Source organism: Pelobates fuscus, chromosome 3 (genome assembly GCF_036172605.1).
Source record: "Pelobates fuscus isolate aPelFus1 chromosome 3, aPelFus1.pri, whole genome shotgun sequence".
In the NCBI taxonomy this organism is placed as follows: domain Eukaryota; kingdom Metazoa; phylum Chordata; class Amphibia; order Anura; family Pelobatidae; genus Pelobates; species Pelobates fuscus.
The window spans coordinates 420,504,129-420,525,361 of NC_086319.1; the positions used below are offsets into that span (position 1 = coordinate 420,504,129).

A 21,233-nucleotide genomic window follows, 5' to 3' on the forward strand; every position below is an offset into this window, starting at 1 on the left:
GGGCTGCTCTGAACAAGTATGTGCCACCGGGTGGCCGGTCCGGTGGCACACACTCTGAAGGGGCCGGTCGGCGGCCGCGCTGGAGCCGCCGGACCGGGTGGCAGCCTCGCCGGTCCGGCGGCACTGCTTTCACTAATGCTGACTCGCTAGGGGCTGATGGAGGAGGGAGGAGCATGTCTCTGTACCATGCTCCCTCGCGGTTCCCACAATTCCCAGCACAGGAACCGCGAGGGAGCATGGTACAGAGACATGCTCCTCCCTCCTCCATCAGCCCCTAGCGAGTCAGCATTAGTGAAAGCAGTGCCGCCGGACCGGCGAGGCTGCCACCCGGTCCGGCGGCTCCAGCGCGGAATGCGGCCGGCCCCAACCCCAGCCCCACTCAATCAGGTAAATGGGAGGGGAGGGGAGTGGAAGGGAAAGGAGGGGAGGGGGGAAATAAAGAGACACAAGGGGGGGGGGCGGGAATAAATAGACACAAGGGGGGGGGCGGGAATAAATAGACACAAGGGGGGGGGCGGGAATAAAGAGACACAAGGGGGGGGAAATAAAGAGACACAAGGGGGGGGGGCGGGAATAAATAGACACAAGGGGGGGGCGGGAATAAATAGACACAAGGGGGGGGGCGGGAATAAAGAGACACAAGGGGGGGGGAATAAAGAGACACAAGGGGGGGGGGAATAAAGAGACACAAGGGGGGGGGCGGAAATAAATAGACACAAGGGGGGGGGGCGGGAATAAAGAGACACAAGGGGGGGGGAATAAAGAGACACAAGGGGGGGGGAATAAAGAGACACAAGGGGGGGGAATAAAGAGACACAAGGGGGGGGAATAAAGAGACACAAGGGGAGGGGATAAAGAGACACAAGGGGAGGGGATAAAGAGACACAAGGGGAGGGGATAAAGAGACACAAGGGGAGGGGATAAAGAGACACAAGGGGAGGGGATAAAGAGACACAAGGGGAGGGGATAAAGAGACACAAGGGGGGGATAAAGAGACACAAGGGGAGGGGGGAAATAAAGAGACACAAGGGGAGGGGGGAAATAAAGAGACACAAGGGGAGGGGGGAAATAAAGAGACACAAGGGGAGGGGGGAAATAAATAAACACAAGGGGAGGGGGGAAATAAAGAGACACAAGGGGAGGGGGAAATAAAGAGACACAAGGGGAGGGGGAAATAAAGAGACACAAGGGGAGGAGGGGAATAAAGAGACACAAGGGGAGGGGGCAAATAAAACAGAGGGGCACAGTGAAAGGATGGGGGAAAGAGACAGAGGGGGGATAGAGAGATGGTGGAGGGAGGAAAAAGAGACAGGGGGAGAGAGAGACAGAGAGGAAGAGAGATGTGGGGGAGAGAGAGACAAAGGGAAAGGGTGGAGCCGGCAGGGGAGGGAGAAAGGACCCGAGAGGTCAGCCTGCAGCTCCTCTGCGTCCTCGCACGAGCACAAAGCGTTGCCGCGGTTACCACGGCACTGCTCCGGCTCTCACGAGCTATGGAGCTATGGGCTAGAGTTCACTCTCACCACGAGTTCCTGGTGGTCGCAGTGTTGAGAGTGAACTCTAGCCCCATAGACACACTGCCCCCACACACACACCATACACATTCACACACTGCCCCCCATATACACACTGCCCCCACACACACACACACACACCATACACATTCACACACTGCCCCCCATACACACACTGCCCCCACACACACACCATACACATTCACACATTGCCTCATACACACACACAGTGCCTCCATACACACATTTCCCCACACACGCTACGCATTCACACACATACACTGAACCTTTCACACACACTGCACCCCTCACACATTGTACCACTGCTCCTATACCCTACTACAGCAAAACCCAGGTAAGTTGTCGAACTGTTCTTAAACGGTTTGACTACTTACTCTGTGAGGGGGTCCCGGTGTTCTATCATTCTGCTATACCTGTCAGATTTCTATACCCTCGTCACTTCCGGGGAGGGGAAGCAGCTGGATCCTGTGCTGCACATGCGTGCTAGCACTCCTGCTACTCCTCCACAGCCAGGTCCTGGAAGGTAAGTAAAACTAGTTTTACACTTTCATTATAGTTAGTGCATTCACTAAGCTTAGGACATGGGACATTTAGGGTTAATGTTAGGGTTCAAATTAGAGTTAGGATTAGGGACTTGTTCACATTTAGTGATATTTCACAATAGGGGAATATCACTAAATAGGGTTTTCTCACACTCTATTTTAACCCTTACCCCAAGGGTTAGGGTAAGAATAGAGAGTGAGAGAGGTTAGAAGCACTTACCTAACCCTAATTTGAACCCTCACTTAACCCTAAATGTCCCGTGTGCCTAAGCTTAGTGAATGCACTAACTATAATGAAAGTGTAACACTAGTTTTACTTACCTTCCAGGACCTGGCTGTGGAGGAGTAGCAGGAGTGCTAGCACTCATGTGCAGCACAGGATCCAGCTGCTTCCCCTCCCCGGAAGTGACGAGGGTATAGAAATCTGACGAGGTATAGCAGACTGATAGAACACCGGCACTCCTTGCACCATAACCACTACACAGAGCAGTAGTGGTTATTGTGCATGGATTTTTTCTTTAAATAATCTACAAGTGCCCCTCCCGAGATCAGGCTCTGGATCCTCCACTGGTATATGACATGTATATTAATGTGTGTATTAGATATATAGATAATTATGTCTATTATATTTACACATATATTAATGTACATTTATATATGCATAATACACAGAGAAATGTCATTAATATGTACCATATGTAATGAGCAGATATTGGCCCAGTCTTGTTGCTAGGTAGGTGCACACTCCAGCACAATAACATATTTAAAAGTGAAGAGCGCACCCAAAGGACTTCAAAGTAAACAAGATAACGTCAATTTTTTACAGTTGTGCCCAACATACATTCACCATTTCAGTCCCATTACCAAGCTTTCCTTAATATGTCATGGTAGATGGACTGAAACATTGATTACATGCAAAGGCACATCTGCTTAAAATAAATCATCACTTTTGTTTATTTTGAACCATATGAGTGCTTTTTTTTTACGTTGGAGTAATAATTTTTAATTTTAAGTTCTCTTTTCCAACTCTGTATCTGCACACTATGCTAGCGCGACGCATTATGGGGCTGGTAAAACATTTTTTTCCAGGGCTGCTTTTAATGCCCAGTCCGGCCCTGATGGACGACACCATCAGCTCCCTGGGGCACACACTGCCGCTGGGGAGGGAGGACGCTGCTCTCCTCTCCCTTCGCTTCACACTGCCTTCTTGGCATCTCACTTTGCTGCTGGGGGGCAGGAACAACAACCTCTGCCCCCTGTAACTCAGCCTGCCGCTGGGGAGGAAGGACTGCACCTTCGGCTCCCTTGGACACACACGGCTGCTGGGGAGGATGGACGACACCATCAGCTCCCTGGGGCACACATTGCCGCTGGGGAGGGAGGACGCTGCTCTCCTCTCCCTTCCCTTCACACTGCCTTCTTGGCATATCACTTTGCTGCTGGGGGGCAGGAACAACACCCTCTGCCCCCTGTAACTCAGCCTGCCGCTGGGGAGGAAGGACTGCACCTTCGGCTCCCTTGGGCACACACGGCTGCTGGGGAGGATGGACGACACCATCAGCTCCCTGGGGCACACATTGCCGCTGGGGAGGGAGGACGCTGCTCTCCTCTCCCTTCACTTCACACTGCCTTCTTGGCATATCACTTTGCTGCTGGGGGGCAGGAACAACAACCTCTGCCCCCTGTAACTCAGCCTGCCGCTGGGGAGGAAGGACTGCACCTTCGGCTCCCTTGGACACACACGGCTGCTGGGGAGGATGGACGACACCATCAGCTCCCTGGGCCACACATTGCCGCTGGGGAGGGAGGTCTGCAAACCCCCTGGCCCGCTCTGATTCCCGCGGCAAGTACTCTCGCACTGCTTTCTTCACCTGCTGTATTAGATCCTCTGAGAGGTTGGGTCCGCATATAGCCAGCACCGCGGTGACCTCTCTGTCATACGCCTCTTGAGTGTAGCTGGGTGCCATGCTTGCTCTGCTGCAGTTGGTTCCTTGTAGATAGGGGCGCTGTACGGGTACTGGCGTTGCCCTCACTTTGTAATCCAGGAATGGTGTTGTCTGTAGCTGTCCCTCTGGTTGTAGGAACGATCCCGCCGCTTGCCACCAATTGTAACGGACCGTTTCAGCATAAAAGGGGAAAAATCCGTTTAGGCGATAATCCCCTTTTCTAGAGACAGGCACAGCTACTGCAGAACACCAAACTCCCGATCTGGATACGAAATAACACTCCGAACTAGAACAGCTGAACAAGAAAAGCATACAATCCGCTTACACTCTTGGCAGTCAGCTTACAATCCAATTCCCCCCAAGAACGAGACGACACTTCATTTTGAGGGTTAAGCAGGCACTGTGGACTGGGACACCCAGTCTGGCTTTTATTACAAACAAGTACATACAGGACACTCCCAGGGGGAGGATGAAATTAACCAATCACATGGATGTACCTCCCACACATTTCCTCCCCTTAGATTAACACTTAACACAATTATACCGTACACCTTTTTCCCCAATTCCTGGATGTACCCCAAATACATAGGCTACACCTCCAAAACAGGTATCCCCTGATAGCCCTTATTCAGGGGGACAACATATGCAAGAATCAGCCCATTCGGATAAACGGTTCGGAAGTTATGGGACTTTAAAGTATTGACCGACCGCATGGGTAAAGTATCCGAAAACAGTTCCATGCATTTTGGCCCTGCGGTCGGTCACAAACAAGGGAATGAAAACAGGCGAATTGCCTGTGTTATAGAGCCTGGAGAGGGTTTGAATGAATTCCCTTGTTTATGGGGTTCTTTCTACCGAACGGCGGGTCATTCGGTAGTTTCCATACGAATTTCTGGAAGTATGGAGGTCTCAGCGGTGTTTGCCTAGTCAAGTGTCCGATTTTAGTTCCAGACACTCGACGGCAAAACACCGCTGTTCGGTAGTTTAAGATGGCCGCCGCCACGTGTTGGTTTCCTGAATGGCGGCCACCCAGAGGACACAGAACACATTACATGATTGCCAATTACCCGTTTGCAACATTGTTGCAAACGGTAATTGGAGGCACACTTAATCCTGGGTGGTCTGGTTGTTCGGAAGTTTCCTCAATACAATGAATGGAGTGATTCTACCGAACAATCAGATGAAGGCTGCATATATATATATAACCCAGGTTAACTGCATACATAAATACATATACAATATACAGGCAGTACAATAGGATATGCTTCACAGTCTTAAAGGGACCGTAGTCCCAAAATGTCCATTGCTGATTTTAAAGGGCCAGTAGCAGCAATATAAATTAGTACATGCCCAAATATAGTCTTTAAAGTGCAATATGTCCAGGGGCCATAGTCAGCGGGCAGGAGGCTAGCAGCCAGGCTTCTCCAGCCCACAGTGGCGAAGTTGGTTTCGCCACAACAACGACAATTCTCCGAGATGGTATCTGTCACTCCCAAAAGGGGTCTGTCACACGGCTCCCTCCTAGTGGTACACTCCGGCAGACCTGGCTTGATCCTTTCGGATGAACTTAGGGATGACCGGAATTTACTTATCCGGAGAATTGTCAAGTTGTCGAGACAGCCCATCGGCGTTGCCATTTAGCTTACCGGGTCGATAGCTGATGGTGAAATTGTACGTTTGCAGGGCCAAGCTCCATCTTAACAATCGGCCATTGTCTCCTGCGACCCGGTTAAGCCATACCAATGGGTTGTGATCGGTTACCAAGGAAAATTCTTGTCCATACAGATAGGGAGTTAGTTTTTTCAATGCCCATACCAGGGCCAGGCACTCTTTCTCTACGGCCGCATAACTCACTTCCCTCGGTAACAACTTTCGGCTGAGGTATGCGACCGGATGCTCTTTTCCATCTTCCCCGATTTGGCTCAGCACAGCCCCCAGTCCATACATGGAAGCGTCTGTATGTACAAGGAAACGTTTGTTAGGTACTGGGGCAGCCAAGACAGGAGCATTAACAAGAGCATGTTTGAGGGATTGGAATGCGGCTTCGCAAGCGGGAGACCACAGGACCTGTCTGGGTAAATTCTTTTTGGTCAAGTCAGTCAAGGGCTTGGCTACCGTACTATAATCAGGGACAAAGCGCCTATAATACCCGGCGGTCTTAATACCTGGGTCTTGGTATTCGGTGTGGGCCAGTTCGCTACTGCTTCAACCTTGGCAGGCTCCGGTCTCTGGTTTCCACACCCTACCCGGTGTCCCAGGTATTGGACCTCGGCCATTCCTAAATGGCATTTCTCGGGTTTTAGTGTCAGGCCCGCGGCCCGAATCTTATCTAGTACTACCCCTACGTGGACTAAATGTTCTTCCCAAGACTCACTGTAGATCGCAATGTCATCCAGGTATGCACACGCAAACTCCTGGAAGCCATCGAGGAGCCGATCCACCATTCGCTGGAACGTAGCCGGGGGATTTTTCATCCCGAATGGCATGACCTTAAATTGGTATAAGCCAAACGGGGTGACAAATGCCGACTTGGGGACGGCATCCTCGGCCAGGGGAATCTGCCAATAACCCTTGCAGAGGTCTATGGTAGAGAGATAGTTACCCCTGGCTATGCGATCTAATAATTCGTCTACCCGGGGCATGGGGTAAGCGTCAGTGGTAGTCTTTTCATTTAGTCGCCTGTAGTCGACGCAGAACCGAGTGGTTCCGTCTTTCTTGGGGACTAGGACTACGGGAGAGGCCCAGGGACTGTCTGATGGCTCAATGACCCCCAGCTGGGTCATTTCCCGTATTTCCTTCAGCATCCCGTCCCGGACGGCTTCCGGAATACGGTAAGGGGGTTGTCGGAGGGGGGCCTGTCCTGGGGTTTCTACTTTGTGCATGGCCAGGGTGGTGTATCCGGGCTCCTGGGAGAAGGTACTCTGTTTTTCCCATAGGAGCTGTCTAGCTTGCTCTAGCTCCGTAGGGTTCAGTCGCTCTCCCAGCTTCACTAGGCTAACTGGGTCGGGGTGAGTCTCCCTTTCTAGCAGGTCAGGTAGGGGTACATTTTCGGGGTCATCAGTAGCTGGGGCACAAACAGCGTTAATATCTTCCTGTCGCTCTTGGTATTCCTTCAACATGTTCACATGAAAGGATCGTTGGATCCTTTCATCTGCACAGCTGGCAATAAGGTAGGTGGTATCACAGAGTTGGGCTAGAACCTTGTAAGGACCCTGCCACGCAGCTTGCAGTTTGTTGTCCTTTACCGGTTTTAGCACCAATACCTTCTGCCCTATGTGGAATAGTCGTTGCCGGGCACCCCTATCGTACCATCGTTTCTGTCGCCCCTGGGCCGCCTGGAGATTCTCCCTTACCAATAGGGAGAGTTGCTCCATGCGGTCCCGGAGTTCCAGGACATATGGCACAATAGGCGTCCCTGCCTGTTCGGTTTCCCCTTCCCAGTGGTCCCGAATGAGATCGAGGGGTCCTCACACCCTCCTCCCATACAATAACTCAAAGGGGGAAAAACCCGTAGATTCTTGGGGGACCTCCCTATACGCAAATAACAGGTGGGGTAAGAATCTCTCCCAGTCTCTGCAACCGTCCGTAAAGGTCCTCAACATTTGTTTGAGAGTCCCATTAAAGCGCTCACAGAGACCGTTAGTTTGGGGGTGGTACGGGGAACTGAGCAGGGGTTTAATGTGGCACACTTTCCATAACTGCTGTGTGAGTACGGCAGTGAACTGGGTTCCCTGGTCGGATAGGATTTCTTTAGGGAACCCCACCCGAGTGAATATCTTAACCAAGGCATCGGCTACCGTCTCAGCTTCAATATTCGGCAGGGGTACTGCCTCGGGGTACCGGGTCCCATAGTCCACCACAGTAAGAATGTACTTCTTACCGGACGGGCTAGGTCGCGCTAGGGGGCCTACAATGTCGACGGCGACCCTATAGAAAGGTTCCCCAATGATCGGCATCGACATTAATTTAGCCTTCGGGCGATCTCCCCTCTTACCCACCCGTTGGCAAGTGTCACAGGTTCTGCAATATTGTCGCACGTCCCGGTTAAACCCTGGCCCGAAGAAATTCTGGGTAATCCTATGGCCCGTGCGACGTACTCCTAAATGGCCAGCTAAGGGTATATCGTGAGCGATCCTCATGATTTCTTGCCTGTATTTTTTCGGTAGCACTAGTTGCTTCTGCGGGACGGGGTTTTTACCTGCTGCGGGCTCCTGGGGGATCCTATACAGTCTATCCCCCACCCACTCGTAGCTTTCCCCATCTGTCCCCGGTTCCCCTTTATCTGCCTTATCCCTATACTTCCGTAGAGTGACGTCTTCCCGCGTCTCCCTCCCAAAAGTCTCAGGGGTATCCCGGTCTAAGGGGGTCTGTCCTAAGGTCACAGTCGGAGGGTTAGATCTTACCTGGGTCTCCGCGACCGGCGGGCCGATTCCAATAGCACGAGCCTGGGCCCGGGTGGTGACAGGGCAGGCTCCAGCAGGGCCTTGAGGGGCAAAAGCGGACAACAGCGGGGCTAAATCATTTCCCAAGAGTACTTCCGCTGGTAGTCCTTTCATCAGGCCCACATTCACTTGGCCAGCTCCCACCCCCCAGTCCAAATGCACTCGGGCCGTGGGAAGACGATGCACCGCACCCCCGGCCACTCTGACGACCACCGTTTGGCCAGTGTGTTCTTTTTCTGGGACCAGGTCGTGTTGGATCAAGGTTAGGGTGGCCCCAGTGTCTCGTAATCCACTGACAACTTGTCCATTCACTCGGACTGTTTGTCGGTGATGTTGACGGTTGTCTACGGCAGCCGCATATAGGGGGTTGGCCTCGTGCAAAATTTCCCATTGCTCTTCCCCCAGGGGCTGGGCTTCAATGCAATGGGCCCCTGAGGTAAAGGGCCGGGTGTTCCCTTCAGCGGGCTTCCTCCAAGAAGCTTGTCGAGCTGGATCTAGTGGGCATTTGTCTCTCAGGTGGCCCACCTGTTGGCACCTATGGCACCGCCGGCGGTCCGGGGCACTGGACTGGGCGAAGCGGGAGGGGGTGTTGTAGCTAGGTTGATTAGCGGAGGTGGTTGGAGTAGGGCCGACGGGGCGGCTTTCTACTCGGGGAGCTGCCTTTTGGACCGAGAGGTCGGGTTTGCGGGCGTCCGCATACTCGTCAGCCAGCCGGGCGGCTTCGGGTAGGGTAAGTGGTCGCCTATCCCGAATCCACTCCCTGAGCTCCTTGTCCACCTTTTCAAAAAAATGCTCCAACAAAAACAATTGTAATACCTCCTCCGCGGTGGTAGCTTGGCACCCATCCATCCAGTGGCCGGCCGTGCGTTGTAGTCGGCAGGCCCATTCGGTGTAGGAGTCACCGGTTTGCTTTCGGGATTCCCGGAAGCGTCTCCGATATGCTTCGGGGGTTACTGCATATCGGGACAATAGAGCTTCCTTGACCAATCGATAATTTCCCACCTCATGGTCCGGGATCGCCCGGAAAGCATCACTGGCTCGTCCGGATAATTTGCCAGACAAAATTTTAACCCACTCCTCGGAGGGTACTTTATGTAGGGCACATTGACGCTCAAAATCCGCTAAGTATTGGTCAATCTCCCCCTCTGTTTCTACGAAATTTTTAAAAGCGGCAAAGTGTACTTTCCTCTTTTCCTCGGGAGTTTGAAAAGTCCCAGCACTTGGACTGGCGCTGGTTGAAGTCTGGCGCCGGTTGGCATCGACCGCCGCAATTACTTGGGTCACGATCCTAGGTGAGGGGTTTGGTCCGTAGTGAGCCAGCCTTACCCTCACCTCGTGGTCGAATCGTTCATCTTCCGGGGTTCGGACCAAGGCGATCTCCGGTTCTGGGTTTGGTTCGACACCCAGTTCGCCATTCTGTTCAGCTAAGTCCAATGCGACCAATTCTGCCAAAATGTCTCTTTTCTTTTTGTTGCTAGCCGAACGACCACGGCTCTCCAACAAGTCTTTTAGGGTAGATCGTTTCAACCTTCCGTAGTAGGCCTCCATCCTGATTGCTCTCGGTAGCTGTCCTTCTGGGGTGAAAGAACGATCCCACCGCTGCCACCAATTGTAGCGGCACCCCGGTGTAGTAGGGGTTTACGCCGCTGAGAAGGTGTCCTTTCCCCCAAGCACGAAGTCAGCTAAAGCATAACAGGTTCCCCATAATTACGACATCCAAGTAATAGTCATCCCCTCCAAGCACGAGACGAGACTCTGTGTTGAGGGTCAAAGTAGGAATAATGTTTATTCTGCAACTCGGGCTTTTATGCCGTACAACAACTCCTCCCCATATCCGGAGGAGATAATACATTTACAGTGGGAGTCACTCCCACTGTACCGAGCAGAATATTATACAAAAATTACAGGTTTAATAACACACACAATATATAACGAAAATACAATGTGCTACGTGTATTAGGGAACGGAGATCTAGGGGAACAATATACGTGAAAATCCCCTAGATCGGTTGGGCCGTTCGCTAGATACACGTTCGCACCATTTACTCAGGAACCATATAACATAAACAAAAACTCTCTCTTGGATCCGGTGTCTCTATTTCGGTACTTTGGATCTGTCGACCAGTATGGGCGTACGTTACCGGTAAGGTTGAAATTCGTCGTGTGGAAAGTTCGTGATTGTTCGGTCATTAGTCCATGCGGTCAAAATGGCCGCGACCCATTGTTCTTTCCACGTGGCGGCGTGTACCGTACGGATCCACAAGTACCCGAAATCCACAATAATCCAAATACAACGACAATTCTCCGAGATGGTATCTGTCACTCCCAAAAGGGGTCTGTCACATGGGATATATGGGGGGTTCCGATACAGATACACAGACCCAGTAACAGTCCTATAGTATAAATGGGATATATGGGGGATTCCGATACAGATACACAGACCCAGTAACAGTCCTATAGTATAAATGGGATATATGGGGGATTCCGATACAGATACACAGACCCAGTAACAGTCCTATAGTATAAATGGGATATATGGGGGGTTCCAATACAGATACACAGACCCAGTAACTGTCCTATAGTATAAATGGGATATATGGGGGGTTCCAATACAGATACACAGACCCAGTAACAGTCCTATAGTATAAATGGGATATATGGGGGGTTCCGATATAGATACACAGACCCAGTAACGGCCCTATAGTATAAATGGGATATATGGGGGGTTCCAATACAGATACACAGACCCAGTAACAGTCCTATAGTATAAATGGGAGATATGGGGGGTTCCGATATAGATACACAGACCCAGTAACTGTCCTATAGTATAAATGGGATATATGGGGGGATTCCGATATAGATACACAGCCCCAGTAACAGTCCTATAGTATAAATGGGATATATAGGGGGTTCCGATACAGATACACAGACCCAGTAACGGTCCTATAGTATAAATGGGATATATGGGGGATTCCGATATAGATACACAGATCCAGTAACAGTCCTATAGTATAAATGGGATATATGGGGGGTTCCGATATAGATACACAGATCCAGTAACAGTCCTATAGTATAAATGGGATATATGATTTTGACATATTATGAAATTTACTGAACACTGAATTGTGATAAATTGAAATTAAATTGTGAAATTGCTGAGACTATAGTCGATTTTGAGAATTTCTGTAAATCATTTAAAATTTGCCATTTGGTTTCCAACCCTATGCAGTTCTGTGTTTAGTAAATGAAGCCGTAGGCTCAGGTTAAGGAGAAGTCTGTCTAACCTGTAGGTTGTGACTCTTCAATACATTTATGACATTACGAGAGATGCTGAGGAATTTCTCCACTTGTTGCTTTAACTTGGATTCTGAGATGAGATTCATTAGTTTCGGAACAGCATCCGTAAATAGCTTTAGCCCCCTCCAAACCACGGCTGCCTTCTCCGACGTCTGTAGGGAAAAGACATTTTTCAGACAATGTCCATGATTACACCCTTAGCAATATGGCAATCACCAGCACATACCACATCAAACAATTTGAATACATTTGCATCAGTTTCATTTTGTTAATGGAAGGTAGCATGAACATATTCTGTGGACGGGCCAGGACTTTCTATTTTATCTCTAATTTGAAAGCATTTAACGTATCCCGCAGACAGCCCTGCTGGTGCTCGGAGTGGGCATTCAGTGGGTAGAAACAGTGCTATGTTTTGTATTTCAGTGTAGTCACTGTACTCCCCAAGCACGGTACCCCAGGCAGACTGCGTCTGCTCATTATGACGCTCTGATTACAGACTATTTGTGTCTGTCTTGTGATCTTTGAAGTTATGACGCAGGCATCTTTCCTATCTCGTGATATTGTCAGCAAAGGATGTATAGCCAAAAGGAAGTTGGCATCTCCGTGGGAATTAACCCCAAACTCGTCCACAATTCGTACCTTGATTTTTCAGAATAATGAGCTTATTGGCAAACTCTATTTGTCTGCTCTCCACTCCCCTCATCATATTATTCCTAAATCCACGATATCCGCTCACAATACTGCTATAAAATTGCAGCAGACATTACACCTCATTCTTTACTTCCAGTGGTCGTTATCAGTAACTACCCTCTTTTCGGATCAGACACAGTAGCTGGATTTGGGGAAAGCATTTAATATAGCCACCAATTCACTATATTATTGTTTTATGCCCTACTTTCATACTGGGTACCATATCAGGATATTGCACAGTCGTTATTTTATATATTGTGTTTTTTCCCTTTGTTACTGGATTAACTCCTTTGCTGTTATTAGGGTGGTATAGAGGGGCATTTAATAACACAAGGGTTAATGAGGATTATTCGTTAAAATGTAAATTGAAAACCACAATAATAGCTATCTAGAGCTAAGTTGAAGAATTTTCCAAACTTTGCAAAAATAATTTCCTTGAATGTTTCTGTTTAATGACCAATTCATTACAATTCATTAATAAATCCACTGTGCAAAGGAGTACTCCAAGCGCTGTAACCACTGCAGCTCAGTGTAGTGGTTATGGTCCAATGGTTTTACTGGCCACCCCAACAAAATTGTCAATCAGTTTTACAACACAATGACTTCTTACCCTGGTGCGCCAGGGGCGCTGCCCACATTAGTGCAGGGTTTGGCTCAGGAGAACCAACAGGAGTTTGACAACCAAGTTGTAACAATACAGTTTGCCAACTTATGTTAAGTGGGCACCATAACCACTACAGCATGCACATGTGTCCTATTACGTTTGTATTGCATTCTTCCTTGAACCACAGTAAAACACAGCATCTAATGTAAATAAATTCATTGTATTTTAACATGTTAAGCAGCAAATAAACACAACTATCAAAACAGTTACTTTCAGCATTAAAACCTGGAATGGAATAACTGACAGAGAGTTGGAGAAAGGTCTGAATATTGAAGGGAAATTAAATCACTACATTAAGCTGTAATAATATAATGAGCTGTAATAATACAATAAGCTGTAATGATACAATATGCTGAAATAATACACTGAGCTGTACTAATACAATAAGCTATAATAATAAAATAGAAGCCCCAGGCACTAAACACTGTGGCATATATGTATGGTGGCAATGAAGGAGTTACTCTGTTTATTTGTATGGTGGCAATGAAGGAGTTGATCTGTTTATATGTACGGTGGCAGTGAAGGCGTTAATCTGTTTATATGTATGGTGGTAATGAAGAAGTTAATCTGTTTATATGTATGGTGGCAGTGAAGGAGTTAATATGTTTATATGTATGGTGGCAATGACAGAGTTAATCTGTTTATATGTACGGTGGCAGTGAAGGAGTTAATCTGTTTATATGTATGGTGGCAATGAAGGAGTTAATCTGTTTATATGTATGGTGGCAATGAAGGAGTTAATCTGTTTATATATATATATATATATATATATATATATATGGTAGCAATGGAGGAGTTACTCTGTTTATATGTATGGTGGCAGTGAAGGAGTTAATATGTTTATATGTATGGTGCAGTGAAGGAGTTAATCTGTTTATATGTATGGTGGCAGTGAAGGAGTTAATCTGTTTATATGTATGGTGGCAGTGAAGGAGTTAATATGTTTATATGTATGGTGGCAATGACAGAGTTAATCTGTTTATATGTACGGTGGCAGTGAAGGAGTTAATCTGTTTATATGTATGGTGGCAATGAAGGAGTTAATCTGTTTATATGTATGGTGGCAATGAAGGAGTTAATCTGTTTATATGTACGGTGGCAGTGAAGGAGTTAATCTGTTTATATGTATGGTGGCAATGAAGGAGTTAATCTGTTTATATGTACGGTGGCAGTGAAGGAGTTAATCTGTTTATATGTATGGTGGCAATGAAGGAGTTAATCTGTTTATATGTATGGTGGCAATGAAGGAGTTAATCTGTTTATATGTATGGTGGCAATGAAGGAGTTAATCTGTTTATATGTACGTGGCAGTGAAGGAGTTAATCTGTTTATATGTATGGCGGCAATGAAGGAGTTACTCTGTTTATATGTACGGTGGCAGTGAAGGCGTTAGTCTGTTTATATGTATGGTGGCAATGAAGGAGTTAATCTGTTTATATGTATGGTGCCAATGAAGGAGTTACTCTGTTTATATGTACGGTGGCAGTGAAGGAGTTAATCTGTTTATATGTATGGTGGCAATGAAGGAGTTAGTCTGTTTATATGTATGGTGGCAATGAAGGAGTTAATCTGTTTATATGTATGGTGGCAATGAAGGAGTTAATCTGTTTATATGTACGGTGGCAGTGAAGGAGTTAATCTGTTTATATGTATGGCGGCAATGAAGGAGTTACTCTGTTTATATGTACGGTGGCAGTGAAGGCGTTAATCTGTTTATATGTATGGTGACAATGAAGGAGTTAATCTGTTTATATGTACGGTGGCAGTGAAGGAGTTAATCTGTTTATATGTATGGCGGCAATGAAGGAGTTACTCTGTTTATATGTACGGTGGCAGTGAAGGAGTTAATCTGTTTATATGTATGGTGGCAGTGAAGGAGTTAATCTGTTTATATGTATGGTGGCAGTGAAGGAGTTAATCTGTTTATATGTATGGTGGCAATGAAGGAGTTAATCTGTTTATATGTATGGTGGCAGTGAAGGAGTTAATCTGTTTATATGTACGGTGGCAGTGAAGGAGTTAATCTGTTTATATGCACGGTGGCAGTGAAGGAGTTAATCTGTTTATATGTATGGTGGCAATGAAGGAGTTACTCTGTTTATATGCACGGTGGCAGTGAAGGAGTTAATCTGTTTATATGTACGGTGGCAGTGAAGGAGTTAATCTGTTTATATGTATGGTGGCAGTGAAGGAGTTAATCTGTTTATATGTATGGTGGCAGTGAAGGAGTTAATCTGTTTATATGTACGGTGGCAGTGAAGGAGTTACTCTGTTTATATGTATGGTGGCAATGAAGGAGTTAATCTGTTTATATGTATGGTGGCAGTGAAGGAGTTAATCTGTTTATATGTACGGTGGCAGTGAAGGAGTTAATCTGTTTATATGCACGGTGGCAGTGAAGGAGTTAATCTGTTTATATGTACGGTGGCAGTGAAGGAGTTAATCTGTTTATATGTATGGTGGCAGTGAAGGAGTTAATCTGTTTATATGTACGGTGGCAGTGAAGGAGTTAATCTGTTTATATGTACGGTGGCAGTGAAGGAGTTAATCTGTTTATATGTATGGTGGCAGTGAAGGAGTTAATCTGTTTATATGTACAGTGGCAGTGAAGGAGTTAATATGTTTATATGTATGCTGGCAATGAATGAGTTAATCTGTTTAGGATTTGAATGTGAGGGTTTTTACATCTTGTGGCAGTTGGTCACTCAGGCCGGTATCTGGGCAGAATTGATGGCACAGCTGTTTCTGGGGGCTGGAGCTGGCCTGGGATTGGTTGAAGGTTTCAAGCAGTAAAAGAGCGGGAAACTGGGGCAGTATAAAAAGAAGCGGCACAAGTTTAATCCTGTCAGAGTGGACTGTAGCCCCAAGGAGCCAAAGCGCAGCTTAGCGGAGGAGGGCCTTGACAGGGGTTAGGAGGCGGGCTTAGGAGGAGCCGGCCAGGACTGGGGGGTTGTGGGTAATAGGGCTGGTCTACTTAAATAGGCAGCCATTTTAGGCAGAGCACATTTTAATTTCTTACCTAGCCGAGTTTGTGTGCACTTTGTGTTCACTGCTTTGCTGGGTAGGTTTTTTCCTTTTGTCTCCTCTGCAGGGCCATGGAAGACGTGGAGAGGTTGCTGGCTGGAATCCGGACGGCGGCGCTGCGACAGGACGCGGGCTGGGTTCGGGCCCAACTGGACCAGATCCTGACGGCGGCGGCGGAGAGGGATGGCGGCGGAGAGAGGCCACAACGGGCCAGGAGGCCCCCGCGGCGTCTGAGTCCGGGATCGGGACTGGAGGATGGAGGTGTCGGCGGAATGGAGGCCGAGAGCGGAAGCGGCACGTGCAGCAGGCCCGCGGACCCCGTGGTTGAGGCCCCGCCTCCCGCGGCGCGGCCCGGGCCTAGGCGAGGTGCTTCCCGGCGGGTGGCGGCTGCGGAGGCTGACGGTGCGCACCCCGGACCGGGTAGGGTGGCACCCGGCGTGCGGAGGCGTGCGGCTGAAGCACGGCCCTCCCCAGGGCCTGGCCCGTCTGGGATGCAGCCCGGGAGGGCACCCACTACACTGGAGGCCGGGAAGGACGGGGCCCAGGGCAGGACGGCCCGGAGAGGGCCCCTGGCGAGCCGGAAGCAGCAGGCAAGTGCTGGGGATTCTCAAGGGGCCCCCCATGATGTGGCTGGCATTAAGGGTACTCGGGGGAAGGACAGGGCCCAGGCTGTAGGGGACAAGGGGGGTCGGGCTTCCCCTAAGAGACTGGTAGTGGGGGAGGGGGGGCCAGTTAGCCGAGGGCAGAAGGTGGCAGGGGGTGGTCGGGCTGTTTTGGCACAGGGGTCCAATGGTAGGGTGGCCGGAGAAGGGGAGGTTGGGGAGGTAGGCAGGCAGAGGGCTCTTTCCCCTGGTAGGTCAGGGGGTTTGTCTAGGAGGGCTGGACAAGGGGTAATGGGGGTTCGGGGGGGGAAGCGTAGGGGCAGTTTTTCAGGGCGCAGTGGGGGGGAGGAGGGTGGGGCCCTTAGTAGTTCAGGGGCGGAGAGGGGGGGGCGTAGGCGGGGTCGGCCCAGTGTTAGGTCGGGTTCCGGGTCTAGCAGTGGGAGTCCCTCCCCAGTTAGGTGCGCTAGGGCCGGTAGGCATTTCGAGAGGAGGCGACGTCGATCTTCATCTAGTGGGTCCGCGGGTGGTAGGGGGGGGTCCCCCAGGCATGGTCGACGGGGGCAGGTTCCAGGTGGGGTCGGTAGGAGTCGTAGCCCGCGGGGTGTGGCCCCTGGGAAGCAGCGACAGGACAGCGGGTACCGGGAGGCCTTGGTGGTCGGCAGGCGCTCCCTGGGTCGGGACGGGAGGGCTGCTGGGGAACAGTGCACCCTGCCCAGGACTTCTTCTCCTCGTTTCAGGTCTCGGAGCCGCTCTTCATCAGTGTGCAGGAGGCACCGGGTGAGCTCCCCGGTTGGCGGGACTTCAGTGGACGTTGCCGTTCGTGGAAGCACAGCAGTTCCCATCGCAGCCCCGAGCGCTTCCGGTTCTGGGGGCTTGGCCGGTGAGTCCAACGGATCATTGCACTCAGACACACTAATACAAACACTACAATCACTGCTCCACTCATTGGGGGCGGGGGGTGAGTCAGGGGTGAGCGTTGGGCAGGTGTGGGCGCAGGGGGTAGCGGCTAGTGGGCCTGGGGTGGGGCCCCCGGCGGCGCCGGCACACAGTGTAGAGGCAGGGGCCGCACCCGGCCCTGGAGATGCTGGGAACGAGCGGGCGGAACTGACTGGGGGGGTGTCGGATGCGGCTAGGCAGCACGCATACGTCTCGTTTGCCGGCCCGCTCGGGGTCCACCTTAAACAGGAGGTGAAAGACAAGATCTGGAAGGGGGAGTACTTAGAGATATTCTCTCTCCTTCCCTTGGAGGAATTTATTGACCTCAAGGAGGAAGATAAAAAAGATGAGAAGAAAGAGGAAGAGGAGAAGCGGAAGAAGTATCGCAAGATACCGAAATCCTTTGGGAACTGGTTAAGGGCGTTTTGCGTCTTGGCCAGCGTGATAGGGGAAAAGTCACCGGGCGTCTGCTCTTCCCTATTCTGCTACTTGGACGGGATTTGGGAGGCATACCGCACCTATGGCGGGCTGGCATGGTGGCGGTATGACGAGCAGTTCCGACAGCGGTTGGCGGCTAATCCGGGTATGAGGTGGGACCAGATGGACCTGCCTCTCTGGATGAAGCTGATGATGGCGCAGAAGGCACAGCCCTTTCAGCATGCGGCTGGCGCGAAAGGACAGTCCGCCTCGTCGGCCGCCTCGCAAAAGGGACTCTGCTGGCTGTTCAATGAAGGCCAATGCAAATGGGGTGCTTCCTGCCGATTTAAGCATGAATGCTCCGGCTGCGGGGGGGCACATGGGCTGCAGCGCTGCTTCAAGAAAGGTAAGTCCGGGGGATCGGGAGCCGGGTCCGCGGTTGGCGGTGGAGGGGCTTCCGCTGCCCAGGGGACTAACCCCAGTGAGGCTAGACGCGATGGAGCCATGGCTAAGCCACTACGGTAATAGGGCGGACGCCGAGCTCCTCAGGGCCGGGTTCGGGCAAGGTTTCTATATCCCGTTCCAGGCTAGAGAGAGCATGGGGCACCCGCGCAACCTGAAATCGGTGGCGGAATTTCCAGGGGTGGTGCGGGAAAAGCTGGGTAAGGAAGTTACGTTGGGTAGGATGGCTGGGCCGTTTCCGGTGCCGCCGATGGAGGGCCTTCGGGTCTCCCCTCTTGGTGTGGTCCCTAAGAAGGAGCCCGGGAAGTTTCGGCTCATTCACCACCTGTCGTACCCTAAGGGCGGGTCAGTTAACGATGACATTGATAAGGAGCTGTGCTCGGTCTCTTATGCATCATTCGACCAGGCGGTCGAGCTGGTGAAGAGGGCTGGGCGTGGGGCTCTTATGGCGAAGGTTGACATTGAAGCGGCTTTTCGGCTGCTCCCTGTCCACCCGGCGTGTCATCACCTGCTGGGGTGTTTTTTCGAAGGGGGCTACTATGTGGATTTGTGCCTCCCCATGGGATGCTCTATTTCTTGCTCCTATTTCGAAAAGTTTAGTTCTTTTCTTGAATGGGTGGTGCGGGTTGAGGCCGGGGACAGGGCGGTGGTACATTACTTGGATGATTTTTTCTGTGTGGGGCCGGCTGGCTCCCCGGCTTGCCTGCACCTGCTGAGGACCATCGAATGGGTGGCTGGCCGATTTGGGGTGCCGCTAGCGGCGGAGAAGACAGAGGGCCCGACCGGGTGCCTTAGCTTCTTGGGTTTGGAGATTGATTCCGAGCTGGGGGAATGCCGTCTGCCGCTGTCCAAATTGGAGGCGCTACGGTCCAAAGTGGGGGAGGTGAGGCAGGCGCGTAAGGTGACGCTCCGGCAACTGCAGTCGTTGATCGGAATGCTCAACTTCGCCTGCCGGGTGATCCCTATGGGTAGGGTGTTTAGCCGCAGCTTGTCAGCGGCTACGGCTGGGGCCCGGTCTCCACACCATTTCATACGAGTATCCTCGTCCATGCGGGCTGACTTGGGCGTGTGGGACACCTTCTTGAGGGATTTCAACGGGACGGTGTTCTTCCGACGGGAAGGCGTGTCGACAGCCGAGCTAGAGCTGTTTACTGACGCGTCGGGCAGCGTGGGGTTTGGGGCCTACTTCGGCGGGCAATGGTGCGCAGAAAAATGGCCGGTGGCGTGGGGGCAGAGCCCCCTCATGCGTAACTTGGCCTTTCTGGAGCTGTTCCCGTTGGTGGTGGCATTGGCCCTGTGGGGGGCTAGCTTGCGGGACCGGAAAGTGGTCTTCTTCTCGGACAACATGTCCGTGGTGCATGCGGTTAACAACCTGTCCGCAGCGTCTAGGCCAGTGGTGGCGTTGTTGCGGCGATTTGTCTTGCTGTGCATGTCCCTTAATGTGGTCTTTCGCGCGCGACATGTACCAGGGTACCTGAACGAGGTGGCTGATGCTTTGTCTCGTTTTCAGTGGACCAGGTTCCGGACGGTGGCCCCGGAGGCGCTGGACGTGGGCCTGGCGTGCCCGGACGAGATGTGGCAGTTAGGAGCGTCATGCTTGGAGGTCTTGTGAAGGCGTCGCTCGCACCGGCCACCTGGGCCGCCTACAGTAAGGTCTGGGGTGCATGGGAGCGTTCCTGGGACGGGCTGGGGAAGCGAGCGTCAGGGGAGCCGCCGCTGGACGCCTTCCTGTGGTTCATCTTCCATTTGTTGGCAAGCGGTGCGTCTCCGGCGGTAGTGGATAGAACCATGGCGGCAATGGCCTTTTGGTTCAAGCTCCGTGGGGGGGAGGACCTTACAAAAACTTTCGTTATACGGCAGGCTCTTAAGGGCTACCGAAGGGGACGTAGGGCGCCGGACACTAGGCGCCCGGTGTCAGTACGGGTACTGGGGGGTCTGATTCGGGCCTTGCCTGACATCTGCTTCGATGGGTTTGAAGTGGCTCTGTTTACGGCGGCATTCCTCCTGGCCTTTTTCGGGGCCTTCAGGATTGGTGAGTTGGTGAGTGCCTCACGGTCTGCTTCAGGGGGCATACAGGCAGCGGGGGTTCGCATACTTGAGGGAAAGTTGGTGGTGCACCTGGCCAGGTCTAAAACTGACGTGAAAGGGGCGGGCAGGGACGTGACCCTGGGCTCCCTGCCGGGTTCAGCCTTGTGTCCAGTGGCTGCGGTGGTGCACTACTTGGAGCGGAGGCCGATAGTGGACGGGTCGTTCTTGGTGCATGCGGACGGCTCGTCGCTATCCCGCTTCCAATTCACTAAAGTTTTCCGGAAGGGCTTGGTACGGCTGGGGTTGAGTGCGAGCGCCTACGGCACCCACTCATTTCGCATCGGAGCAGCCACAGAGGCTGCGCGCCTGGGATTGGGGGACGATTTGGTCAAGAGGATTGGGAGATGGGAGTCTGTCAGGTTTCGCTCTTATATTCGTTTAGGCTTATTGGAGTGCTAGCTAGGGCGCTAGTGGGGGCACTCTGTTGGGCCCGGGGGGTATTTATACTGTTCTTTTCCTCCTTCCCCAGGTCGTGTTGCTTGGATCGTGGGCCATTCCTTCGTCTTCTGGGCCGCCAGGAGGGCTGCAGCTCGAGCGAAAGGCCAGCAGCTGGGCTTTCCGAAGGACCAGTTGACAATACAATGGCTTGGGT

The 21,233-nt window shown here is 51.3% G+C and overlaps 1 protein-coding gene across 1 annotated transcript in view; it reads right to left on the minus strand.

Moving 5' to 3' along the window:
• The window catches only part of EPO (erythropoietin), a 131,408-nt gene that overhangs the window by 15,267 nt on the left and 94,908 nt on the right, over positions 1–21,233 (minus strand). Inside the window, exon 4 of the mRNA XM_063446081.1 lies at positions 11,746–11,910. Within this exon, the coding sequence (XP_063302151.1) occupies positions 11,746–11,910 (165 nt within the window). The remainder of the gene's footprint in view (positions 1–11,745; positions 11,911–21,233) is intronic.